This window comes from Cynocephalus volans, chromosome 1 (genome assembly GCF_027409185.1).
Source record: "Cynocephalus volans isolate mCynVol1 chromosome 1, mCynVol1.pri, whole genome shotgun sequence".
Lineage (NCBI taxonomy): Eukaryota > Metazoa > Chordata > Mammalia > Dermoptera > Cynocephalidae > Cynocephalus > Cynocephalus volans.
Genome location: NC_084460.1, coordinates 9,711,667 through 9,724,096, shown reverse-complemented (window position 1 = coordinate 9,724,096; position 12,430 = coordinate 9,711,667). Strand labels below are relative to the sequence as shown.

Genomic DNA, 12,430 nt, shown 5'->3' with positions numbered 1-12,430 from the left:
TATTAAACCCTTCTTCTTTAGTGGTCTTTGGAAACTATTTTAGGGGGGGACATAAAATCGGGTCTTGATATCTTAAATACTCTGTTCTTCATTCCAAAAAGTAAAGCAGTAATGACACTTCCTTAATTCCAGATGTTGATACAACTGAGAAAGATACCTGGAAGTAGGAACTGAGGAAAGTCCTGCTCCTGTGTTCTGGATACTCCTGGATGTAGCTCAGTGTGTCAGGCTTCTTCCTGTGCATTCATCTCAGTAGTTCTGGGTGAAATTCAGGAAGGGACCCGAGAGCAGGAGCCACCAAAGACAGACCTAAGAGGCTGAGGGCCATATGTAGGCTGGGAGGGGGTTACTCAGGACTGTCTATAAGGGAGCATGGACTTGGTGACTGGGTCCCGAGCTCCAGCCACGGCGAAGAGATCCTTCATGATTCTTAAGCAGTGTTAGCTCAGGGCAGATAAAAGGAAGTGTTCACGAACATAGAAGGGAGTCATTAGCTAATGAACACGGTTAGGTGGTAGGGTCTGAAATTCCGAGTACTGCCCAGTTGACATGCATGTATTCAGTCTATTCTTTTTCCCTAGAATCGGCAGTGTGTATTGGTAAGGCTCCAAGTTTATCCACAGAAAACCTTTATGTCCTTAATGTGTCTGAAGTTCCATGGTCCCAAGTGGAAATCCTCTCGCTGGGGGAGCCACATCTTTATGGGAAGGAGCATTCAGGATGCTTGCTTTTGATTCTCAGAATTCAGCTCCTGCTGCCATCATCCCTGTAATGGGGGCAGGAACTCCCTCAGCTTTCTGCAGTGGGATTACATCTGGGCTGTGGGGGGACTTTGGGTCCTTTGAACAACTGAGGCTGAGTACCTCCTGGGATGGTGGGTGGGTGTTGGCCACTGGTGCATGAGGAGTTGGGACATATGTTACATGTAGGTGTCGGTGGCCAGTCTGCGTGGATGACGATCTATGTAAAGAATCACGTCCTTTCATTGTGTCCTTTGGTGCAGCAGGCAGACCCTGTGTGGCTATTGTCGGACCAGAGCACACTAGAACATGTTTGTGAGTTAGTATTTTTTATTGCACGATGTACTTTTCTCTGGTGGCTGTCCTTGGCCAGGTGACCCATTTGGATTTGCCTCATCTGGACTCTGTCACAGTCTGCTTGTTCCCTAGCATGAGTGTATTTTTCCATTCTTTCTAGCTGATGGGCTCCAGGGACATTTCTTGACTTCCTTGTGGCTACCATCTTGCTGCTACTAGGATAGGTGGGGGACCCAACCCTTGCACAGGTGATCTGTGAAGGACAGAAACCCCGAGGGCGGGCCCAGTGAAGCTGTGTGTTTGGGTGTTCCCATGTACAGATAAGCAAGTGCAGGAAGAAGTCCCAGGGCACTGGACAAGGTAAGAATGTTGCTGCTAGTGACCTAGAGTTCCAGGTCAGGCCTCGTCCTGTGAAGACCCATTCCAGAGTCAGGTGTTGGCAATGTGCTTCGGGTTGTGGGCTGTTTTGTATCGTGAAACCGTTCTCCACTCTGGGAACTCGGTCATGTGCAGCAGTGTTCCTACCTTGTCCAACGTTCCTGTGGCCTTTTCTCTTCATTTTCAACAGTGCTGCGTTGGCCGTGATGCCTGGGGTGACTGAAGGTATGAGGCACAAATCTGTGAATTGACGGCATAGATTTCCACCAGGGGCTTATGGAATTGGTCTCACACTTCCTTGTAATTACATCATGTTTGTGGAGTTTAGCATTCCAGAATTAATCTGATTCACACTTATGATTTGGGCTGGGGCTGTGTTGCCAAGTGAGCAGGCCCGGGTGAGAAGCAACCTCGATGTCTTCATGCAGTTAGTTCTAGTTTTCCTCCCTTTGTTGGAGGCAGCCCCAACTGGTCTAGGCCTCCTTGCCCCTTGGCCGGGGCTGAATTTTTCTGTCTGTCCAGGGCCTGCCAGCCTCCAGCTTCTCTGAGGACCATGTATGCCCATCCCAAGGGAACTATGGGTGGAGTTCCCAGTGGGCTGACTGGCCCAGGCATCCAGAAACTCGGGGCCTAGAGGTATGCATGTGTTGGGGGAAGTGAGTGAGGTGGCCTGATGGCCTTGCTGCGGGATCCGGAGATGTTTAGGGAGTGGGTTCCACATCACTGGTGTGGAGCAGGCTGGGATAGGAGCTCCTCCCACAAATTGAGGAGACTTTGACTTGGGAGGGGGAGGGCTCTGGGGTCATGAGGTTTTAACAGTAGGCAGTAGAGAGTGAGGGTCTAGGGCTGTGCTGTTCAGTATGGGAGCCACTGGTCACATGGGGCCATTTAAATTGTCATTTGAATCAGTCAGAAGTAAAAAAAAAAAAAAGTTAAAGATTCCTCAGTCATACTAGCCACATTACAAATGCTTGGTAGTCGGTGTGGCAAGGTTCATTTATAGGCTGGGAGGGGTCACCCAGGACTGCCCTTTTGGACAGTGCAGAGGTAGAACATCTTCATCAGAAAAGGAAGTTTTATTGCACAGCCTGCTCTGAACAGGAGCCATTTGGAGGAAGGTGGCCTGTGAAAATGGACTTGACTTTGCAGCCCTGTGTTGCATTACATGCACACGACAGATCAGCAAAATCAGCACTGGAGCTGGGGTCCACCGGAGTCTGGTGTTGCTTCCTTAGTCTTCCAGGCCTTTCCTGCCACTTGGTCAGTCCTGTGGGACCCTTGCTGACAGGTGCCCCAGACGGAGATACAGCAAGGGTGGAGGCAGGCGCAGGACTTGCTTCTACAGGCCCAAGTTGGAACTATTTCAGAACTTCTGCTCTGATTTTCCTACAAATGCAGATCGGAGCCATGCAACAGCTTTTTACCACTTGTCTGTGACTGTCTTTGACAGAGAACACCTGCCTTCCTAATCCCCGCTTTATAAAAAATTTGTTATTGTATAAATACATGTTTCCGACAAAATTTAGACAGTATAGAAGCATGGAAGGTGAAAATTGAAAGTTTTTCTTCCCACTCCATCCCAATCACCACCCACTTCTTCTGGGGACCTCAGAGACACTGTCACATGGTCACCCACAAATGGGAGCTCTCATGCACACAGCTTAGGAACTGCTCTCTTTGCTTAACAGTATTGGTAACATTTTTCTGTATTATACCTGCAAAAGCTGCCTCATTCAACTGCACAATATTCCATAGCATGAATGTATTGTAATTGATTTAAATGACATTAGTGTGCAGTTGTTTTTTTGTTGCTAAAATTAATGCTGTAGTGATGTACATATTGTTATATGAATGTCTCTGTAAATTCCTAGATACTTAATTACTAAGTCAAAAGGTGGGTACATTTTTAATTTAGGAAGACAGTGCTACATTGCTCTCCAAAAACAATTTCACAATTTATGAGAGGCCCACATGATTGTTTTCTGATTTAATCATTGCTCCAGGGTTTTAATGTGGGACTATGGAAATCCTTGTAACTTCAGGGGGGAGTATTTTAAACCCCCGTGTGGAATAAGGAGACAACATTTGCTTATAAAAAACAAAAGGCGTGGATTCTTTTCTAAATGTTTGGAGAAGAGAGAATTGATGGAATCATAGAGAAGTGGAAATCCCCACAACTGAATTTTCCCAGGCTTTGGGGGGCCATCAGCTGAGGCACTGTCCAGGACTTGGCTGGTTCATTCTCAGCACCGTGCACAGTGTCTATTAGGAAAGCCAAGTTCTTGCACGGGAAGCATGTGCATGTAGTGGCGGTGTTTTTTAAAAAATCTATTTTTAGTCTCAGATTTAGTCTTTGCCCATGTAATTATGCCAGTCTGCCTCCCACCCTGAGCTGCACTGATGGCGTACTAATTGGCATCTTGGTGTTACACTGTCAGGAGAGCTGTTCCATCCTAGCACCTGGAATTGAGTCCAGATCATACAGCATGGGCCTGGACCCCGATAAGCCAGAGACTTCGCCTGGGGCAGTGCAGTGTGTACATTCTGGATATTCTACAATTAGCATGAGCTCTGGAACAGTGCACTTTACCTGGAGCTCTGTTCACCCTGTGTTGTTGCTGGGTGAGGCTGAGACCAGGTCACAGGCATTTCTTCTTTAACACTGCCACTGTGCCATTTGGGGGGGATGCAGAGTCCTTGTTGGTTATAGCCCACCCAAGGACCTGTGGCCTTCCTGCCTAATGGCAGAGGGGTGGGTGCTCCCACGGGCATGGCTCTTCTCTTGTGGACTGGAGGTTGGCATTCTGCAACTAGGATGAAGGAAGGTAGAGGCCAGTTCTCAGGCCTCCAGCACAATGCCAGTGCCCGTCTCAGCCCCTGGCACATAGGCACCTGGTGAGTGTTGATGAACTGAGGTGAGATGGGAAACTGAAGGGCAGCTTCCTGGGGTGGGGGGCTGTGAACTCCATGTCTGTGCAGCCTTGTCGAACCCCCACTCTCCCTCCACCAGGTCAGGTGGAGATGCACAGTGGGAAATACAGTCTCAAGTCTAGAGTCATGTTCTGTAATGGGGCAGGGGAAACAGGTCAGGAGTATGGGGAGGAGTTCACAGCCCTACCAGGAAAACTTTATTCAAGGTGTCTACAGCACAGAAGGGCCTCATCTTCACCATATTTGACTTGATGGTGGTAATAGCCCTTCCTCCTCTTGCTAGCTCACCCCGCCTGTCCTTCATGCACATGGGCTGCCGTTTCCTAGGCCTGGTGCTGGTTACCGCAGGGAGTGGGACACCACTGCTCCTCAGCCAGGGCTCTGTTGAAATGTGTGGTTTGTGAAGCTGCCTTCCATGCATCTATCCCCAAGTGATTCTGTAAGGTGGATGTGTATTTTTACCTGTTTTATGAAAGCAGAAACTAGAGCTTAGACTTCCCAGCCGTCACATGGCCAGCAGATGGCAGAGCGGGGTCTGTCTGTGGTGGCCCCTCCTCAGCCTCTGCCCTTCCTGCCACCGAGGCACAGAGAGATCAAGTCTGATACTTTTTCTTTTGAACTTAACTCAGTTTCTCAAGGTCTGAAGCTCTGAAGACAACTCTGGGCCTTTGAGCCTTTATTCACTTTTCTGTGCAAGTTCTTCAAACCCTGCTTTTCTTCTTGTTTAAAAGAAGAACTAAAGCATCCCCTGGGGAAGGAGCCAAGTCTCAGTGTGAGAAGCTGGTAGATGACGTTCTTCCAGAAATCTCCAGTTACTTTAAATCATGGCAACATGGAGCTCCAGTCGCTGTCCCCAGGCAGCTGTGCTCTGAAGGCTCATGCTTTAAGTCCCTCGTCTTTTTCTGCAGGCATTAGGTAAAATCTTGATTGTGATTTCAAACATGTTCTCCTTGCATCAGCCTTGTTGCCTGAGGAAGCTCAAGGAAGGATCTTGCTGAGGTCCTCTAGAAATTCTTTCTTTAAAAAATACTGTGATGTGAGTTTTTTTCCAGGTATAAAATTGTTTTTGTTGAGATTTGGGGTAAGAAACAAAAGTATAAAAAGGAAAAAAAGTTATTTAGTCTATAGGATTTTAAAAATTCTATTAGATACCTCTAAATGCACAACCTCCCAGTTTGGTAACAAATTACCTTTTCTTCCAACCAAAGGAAAATGCCTAATTAAAAGGCCCCAAATAGGATTGCTCATGACAGTATTTGTATTTAGCTCCAGTGCACTTAAAACTGCAGAAGTGATTGTCCGTGGCAGTCAGGGGTAAAGTACACCCGCTCCTCCTTGGCCTGCATCCTTTTGGGAGGGCTGACCTGCACCTGGGCAGGGCTTGGCTTCGTGGCCTGAGCTGGGCTTGGAGTCCACCATTCGCATGTTGCCCAGGGCTGCCTCAGCCCAGTGGGCAGATGAGCAGTGAGGGAGGACGGGAGGAGTAACAGTTTGCTGCCTGGTGCATTTGGTAGATCTTCACTTCTTCACGGGCCTCATAAGGGTCGCTTTCCCCCAGGCTCAGGAGGACCCTTCACGGTCACAGTCCACAAAACGTGCAGTTAGGGAGAAGCCAGCAGTGGTGTTGGCCTGAGTTCTTCGTTCCTAGAGATGGCACTGCCTGCCAGCTCAGGGCAGGACTCTGAAGGGAGTTGGCTGATCTGATTAAGAGGGGGGATGCCCTCTGGACTCCGGGTCAGCAGGAGTAGGAGCTTGTCTTCAGTCTCTAAATCTTCAGCTATAGATGCTGATGATTGCTTGTGCAGTGCTGGGCTTTGAAAAGGCACAGGGAAGCCCCTACCTGGGGCCTTTGCCTTCTTACGGCAGACCCGAGTTTGGCTGGAATGATGGGGAAGGCAAGGCATGGACAGCACCCTGAGTTTGAGATCCTGGCTTCCTTTGAGCAAAGCTGTGTTGGGTCCCCTGACCTGCACTGTCCAGGGTGGCCCCTGTGTGAGGCCCCAAGGCAGCAGCTATTCAGCCTGTGTCTGTGTCTGAGACCGAAGGCCTTCAGAATTGGTCCGGACATTTCCGAAGAAAAAGAGTGTCTTTGCCATTGGAGTTCTACCCCCAACCCCAAGACCATGCCTTGTATCTGCTTCCACTGTTAGAGAGTACCCAGGTTGACACCTGGGCCTCTCCCATCAGCTCAGCATCCTAAATACTTGGGTCCAGACCCTGGTCCTGGGCTCTTACCTGGGCCTGTCTCTAGCCTTGTCCCTCTGGGCATCCTGAAATCATTTTCCCAAATGCAAACCCTGCTCCCTTGTAGGCGTTGCTCTTTGCCTAGAGGACAAAATCTGGATTCCTGGGGCCTGTGAGGACTTGGACCCTCTCCAGCCTCACCTCCCTCCACTCCCTCTGCAAATCCGATTAGTGAGGCCCCGCAAGCCCCGCTGCCTTTTCTGTGCTGTTCTCCTTCCCGAAGCACCTCACTGCCTCCTGTCCAGTGGTGCTTGGTTTCACCCCTGCTCTATGCCGTTTACAGAGTCGCTGCTGTAGTTTCTTCCAGGTCCCCTGTGGGTCTCTCTTACATGATTGTCACGTGTCATCTGCCTCTCTCAGCTGCAGTCCCACCTCTCACTTTCCAGGTCCAGCATTTTGCAGACTGCTGGGTACACAGTGGGTACATACTTTGTGTCTGGAAACCACCTGGACCTGCTGGCCCTGGGCAGAGCTTTTGGCACCTGCAGCGACAGCTGGAATTGAGCTAGAGCCTTTGACAGCCCATCCCTGGGCTGAGGCGATAATCTCCTCACGCTAACCAGCAGCTGTTGCAGGCGCCCGGGAGGCAGTTCCTGGAACAGTTCCGACACCCTCCCTGTTGGTCGAGAAAGCCAGGCATGAGCAGCATGGGAGCATTTCACTAGATGGACACTGGAGGGGCAGCTGCTGAGTCCTGTGAGTCCCATTATGGCTGAGACCTGGCCACTGGGGATGCTGGTGATTATGCAGGCATAGAGAAAAGTCTCCCCCACAGGACCCCACAGTTGATAGTGGCAAGAAAGGGACTCCTAAATGCCTCTTTGTGAGACAGGTTTAATTTTAGATGATTAAGCTTTCCAGTGAGGTTGCAAAAGGGAACACACTTTTGAAATTTGGAGTGTTTCGCATGTTATCTGAGCCACTGTGTGCTGCTTGGCTTGTGTTCTGGGAGGCAGGGGGCCCCTCTCCAATGGAAAGAGCTGCCCCTTTAGCATCTTGAGAGAGGGCAATGGCACGAGGCAGGAGCAAGAGGGTTGCCAGGCTTCGGTGTTCTGTCCCAGCCATCTCCCTGGATGGGTTTGTCCTTGGAAGGGCTGCTCCTGAGTGCCACCTTCGCATGACTTTTCCACTCCATTGATGAGAGCAGAGAAAGGGCACTTGCTGTTTCTGCTCAGGGAGGGGTTACGGTCTGGTGATGGGGCCTTGAAGGCTGGCCGTGTTGATGTATTTTGCGGTGCTTTACCCTGTGCCAGAGATTGTTCCAAGCATGTTGCAATTTAGTCTTATTACCTCCATTTCACAGACAAGGAAACAGAGGCAAAGGGAGGTTAAGCCACTTGTCTGAGGCAGGAAGGAGCTGAGCCGGAATCCCAGCCCAGGCCACCCATCTCCAGAGGCCTTGCTGTGACCATGATGCCCCATTGCCTGAGGGCAGAAATGACTTGCAGACTGGACCCGGCCTACAGACATGTTTGTTCAGCTGCACAGTGGTTTTATTCATTTATTTCATTTTTATTGTGTTAGCTATCTGCACTAAAGGTCAGGAGATGGCACTTAAAGATCCCATTTCCAGTCTTTTGCACAAGTCCGTGGCTTTGACGGTTCTGGCCCTGCTTCCCCTGTGGGAGTCATCATCTGGAAGTGAAGTAACGTACCCAGGGTCACCCAGCTCAGGAGAGGCTGCCCCCAAACCCAGGCCTATGTGGTCATTGGTCACAATGCCTGACCTATCCCTGTAGGGCCTGGCCCCTGTCAGACAGGGGTGTGGATCGTGCGATTGCAGTGACACTGTGGCCTGCCTGGCCTGCTTCTCCGTGCTTCACTCTCCTCCCTCATTCCTCCCCCAGGCCTCCTGGCCCATCCCTTCCTGGTGTTTCAGACCCACCAAAATGGGCAAAGCATTGGCTGCAGGAGCAGATCCCCAGGAAGCTGACCTCTTCTAGAATTCACCATCTCTTGGTCTTTTGAAGTCTGTGGTTGAACAGATTAGATGTCGAGTCTTTGACATATTTATTTTAGCTTTCGCAATACCAGGGATTACTGGAATCTGCCAGTATTTGCTGGAGACATGAGTGGTGTACCGTGCACATATTAGGCTCCTGTTATTATGTTATTTAAATGCAACTCACCCAGAGGCCCAGAAGTCTCAGTCCTACTGCTATGTGCTTTTCTTTATTCTTTCGGTTATACTTCCCTTGATTTGGGGAGAATAGAGATAGCACGGTTCTCACCTAAAAGATTTAATGAAAAGGGTTTTGTAATGTTATATGGCTCTCTAAAAATAATTTAAAAGATAGTGTTTGTCCGAGCATGGAGAAGGCCATGGAAGTTTTTCCTGGCAGGTGGAGGGGGATGGGCAGAGGAGAGTTAAATTTTGCTCTTCATAGCTTTGGATTTGTTTCACTTGTTACAAGTTTTTATTACCTTTTAAAATTAAAACAGCTAATAAAATGGAATGTAATTACATTAGAAAGCTACAGTAAAGATTTATTAGGATGCTACTCTCAGAAGCATTCTGTGGACAGAGCATGCAGGAAGGAGAGCACACGGTTGCTGAGACAGTGCGGGGAGCATCTGGCCGGGGTGACGCCTGTGCAGGAAATGACATTCAGTCGTGAAGTGTCCTTCAGCTGCATTATCCAGATGTCTCCCCTCCCGGTGGTGCACTAGGGGCCATGAGGCCTGGAGGGGTGGTCTTTAAGGAGAGAGTTCATGAGAGGCCAGAGCCCTCAGTCACTCTGGGGCCTTTGCAGGGACAGGGGCTGCCAGGATTTCAGCAGGAAGCGCTTTGGGGATCCCCAGGGCTGGAAAAGCAGACCAGCCAGTCCAAGAGAAATACAACATGAGCTGCATGTACGAGCTGCTCATGTCAGCCGCGTATGTAATTCACATGTTCCTAGTTAGCTAGCCACATTCAAAAAGGCAAACCAGAAACAAACGGGAAACATCTTAATGATATATTTTATTTAGCCCAATTTATCCAAAATATTATCATTTTGATATGCAATTAATATATAAAATTATTAGATACTTTACGTTTTTTTTTCATACCAAGTCTTCGAACTCCCTTGTGCACTTTCTATTGTAACACATCTTGTATTGCACTAGCCTTATCTCAATTAGTCTGTCGCCACATGTGGCTGGTGGCGCCTGTGTTGGAAGGTGTAGGAGTAGGCCTTTCTGTCAGGAAAGGGAAATGTCTGTGCACCTGTTAGCTGGACACAGTCTTAGGAAGTTAAGTTGCCCTGCCCCCTCTGTAGCTCCAGTGGTATCTTTGAAACTGTGGTCTCCCTCTCCTGGAAAGTATTGGCAAGAAACATGTCTGTGCAGGCTGGAGTGGGCGCAGCGGGAGCAGGAAGCCCAGAAACCAAAATGTTAGCATGGGGTTTTCTCCTGAGAGTGAGCTCATGAGGGGCTTTTATCTTCTTTTGACTTGACTAAGAATTTTCTCTAGTGTACATAAGTTTATCATTAAGATCATTTTATATACGTGTCAATGAAAAGAGAGAAGGCTGGCTGGTTAGCTCAGTTGGTTAGAGCATAGTGTTTTAACACCAAGGTTCAGATCCCTGTACCGGCCAGCTGCCCCACCAAAGAAAACAAAGGCTGAGGGGGCATGCTCCCCAGTACCTCTTTTTGTGGCACCCATGAGCTCTTGGGCCTTCATTATCAATGCAGTTAATCTCCCGAGCTGCACCAAGGTAAGAATTTATAAAATAAAGGAGCTAATAGCAACCAGCTCGCCCACATCCCACATTGCCCTTATTAAGGTATCATGCTAAATGCTTTGACTTGAAATGGAAATGTTGTGACTAGTAAGTAAAAATATTGTGACAAGCCAGAGAATTCAGGGTTGCTATGGAAACCCTCCCCATTGATTGTCCTCATGAGGTGGGCTTAGCTGAAGGGGCCGCTGCAGGCAGCTCTGTTTTCTTTGTTTCAGCTCATTTTTGGCCGTGTGCTTTGGCTATGGGGCAGATGCAGGCCTCAGCAGAAGGCATGGCCAGGCATCTCAGGCACGGCATCTCATTAAATCCTTACTTGCCTTCAAGGCTACATGAGAGCCACAATGAGAGCGAAGCCATGTGTGCACAGGGTGGGTGGGAGGGTGGTCAGTTTTTCAGAAGGGACGGTTGTTGGCAGGTGGCTCTGTGTCCTCCAGGCAGACACTCAGGGATTGGCGAAGGGACATGCCTGTTCTGGAAGAACCCAGCCCAACCCTCCCTCACTCTAGCCCTGTCACTGCTGAATCTTCACCAGGGAGAGCTGGAGATAAAGGGTTTGAGCCTGGGTGTGCGGGAAGCAGCCCCCTCTTGCCTCCTGTCCTTCTCCCATGTCTGCTGGGGTCTGTGTATGGCGAAGGATGGATTCACTGGTCAGCCAGGGCCCGATGGGCCACAGGGCTTCAGCGTGGCTGGGTGGGAGAGCCTTGCTGGGCCATGCAGGGCAAGAACTGGACCAAGGCATTTGCTGGAAAAAGAAGGAAGGAAAATACCTTCAGCAAAAGTATGCCTTGCTTTAGCTCTGCTTGGGGTCGTGTTGATGATGGAAAAGGAGGGATGTAACTCCCAACCCAGGCTGGGGCTTTCTTTGGGAGGATTAGGAGGATGGCACAGGGACACCTAAAGCGTGCTCGCTGCCCTTGGCCTACTGGCCTGGGAGTCAGACAGAGTTCTCCTGGCTCTGCCCTAACCTTCTCTGCCGGGGCTGGGCGCGATGGACTTTGGTGTGTGAGTGTAAGCCCCACTCCTTCCCTCTCGCTGCACAGCGCCCCTGGATTCCGACAGCCCTCTCTACCTCCCCTACAAGACGCTGGTCTCCACGGTTGGAAGCATGGTGTTCAGCGAGGGCGAGGCCCAGCGGCTCATCGAGATCCTGTCGGAGAAGGCTGGCGTCGTTCAGGACACCTGGCATAAGGTGGGCCTGCCCTCCCACTGGCCATGCTTAGGGGCCATTGCAGCTGGCCCCACGGTTCTGCCTTTCCCTCCCCTCCCCCTCAGGGAGTTGCATGATTGCGGGACCTGGAGCCCCAGTCCTTCCAGGAGGTGCCTGGCAGGTTAGCCACACCCGGCCTGCCAAGCTGCAGAGAGAATGTTCATAAAAGAGCATCCCCTGCTCCTTCCTTGCCCAGGTCAGGCTACATGAATCACCCTGCAAATGCTTTGGCTTCTGCCACAGCCCAGCCACTGAAACAGGAAGGCTGATAAGGTATAGGACAGGTCTCTGCATTCCAGGGTGTCCTGGGGTTGGAACACAGGAGCTGAGGCCCAGCTGGTTTGCGGTCAGAGCTCAGGGTGTAGGAAGGAAGGTGGAGGGACACATGTGTGAGGGAACCCTGTGAGAGCCCAGAAGTACCTCTGTTTTCCCTCCCTGTGTCGGGCAAGGTCCGAGGCTAGCTCCCAGCCTCTGGTGCCTCTGGCCACTGAGCTGTCCCCAAGAAGTGATGGTTGGCACATGTTCGTTCCTTAACTAGAGTTGGAATTCTAGGTAATTTTGCTGGAGAATTCAGTGGTTAGAGATTTCGGGGGGTGTCTAGAGAGACAGGCTGGGGGCCTCTGCCTTGAGGCCAGTGGGAGCCACTCCCCTTCTGGCTGTGACTCGGTGTGACACACATCATGCACAGGCCCAGCTGTGCTGGGAGCTCCTCTGTCAGCAGTGGAGGGTCTCCTAGGCATGAGTGGCTGGAAGTGGTCAGGATGACCACAAGAGAGGCCCCTGCTCAGCTCAGGCCATTGTCCCTACTCCTCTCCCCCAGCTCCCATGCTGCAGGCCAGTGACCTCCAGCCTGGCTCAGGGTGGGCTCCCAGCCGGAAGTGTTGGTCAGCCGCTCCTCAGAGGGG

General features: G+C 50.4%; 1 protein-coding gene across 6 annotated transcripts in view; it reads left to right on the top strand.

The window, feature by feature from the left end:
- Positions 1 to 12,430, top strand: part of RRBP1 (ribosome binding protein 1) — a 68,722-nt gene that overhangs the window by 26,712 nt on the left and 29,580 nt on the right. For all 6 annotated transcript variants that reach the window (XM_063108199.1, XM_063108173.1, XM_063108190.1 and 3 more), the window contains exon 3: positions 11,359 to 11,507. In XM_063108199.1, the coding sequence (XP_062964269.1) occupies positions 11,359 to 11,507 (149 nt within the window). The remainder of the gene's footprint in view (positions 1 to 11,358; positions 11,508 to 12,430) is intronic.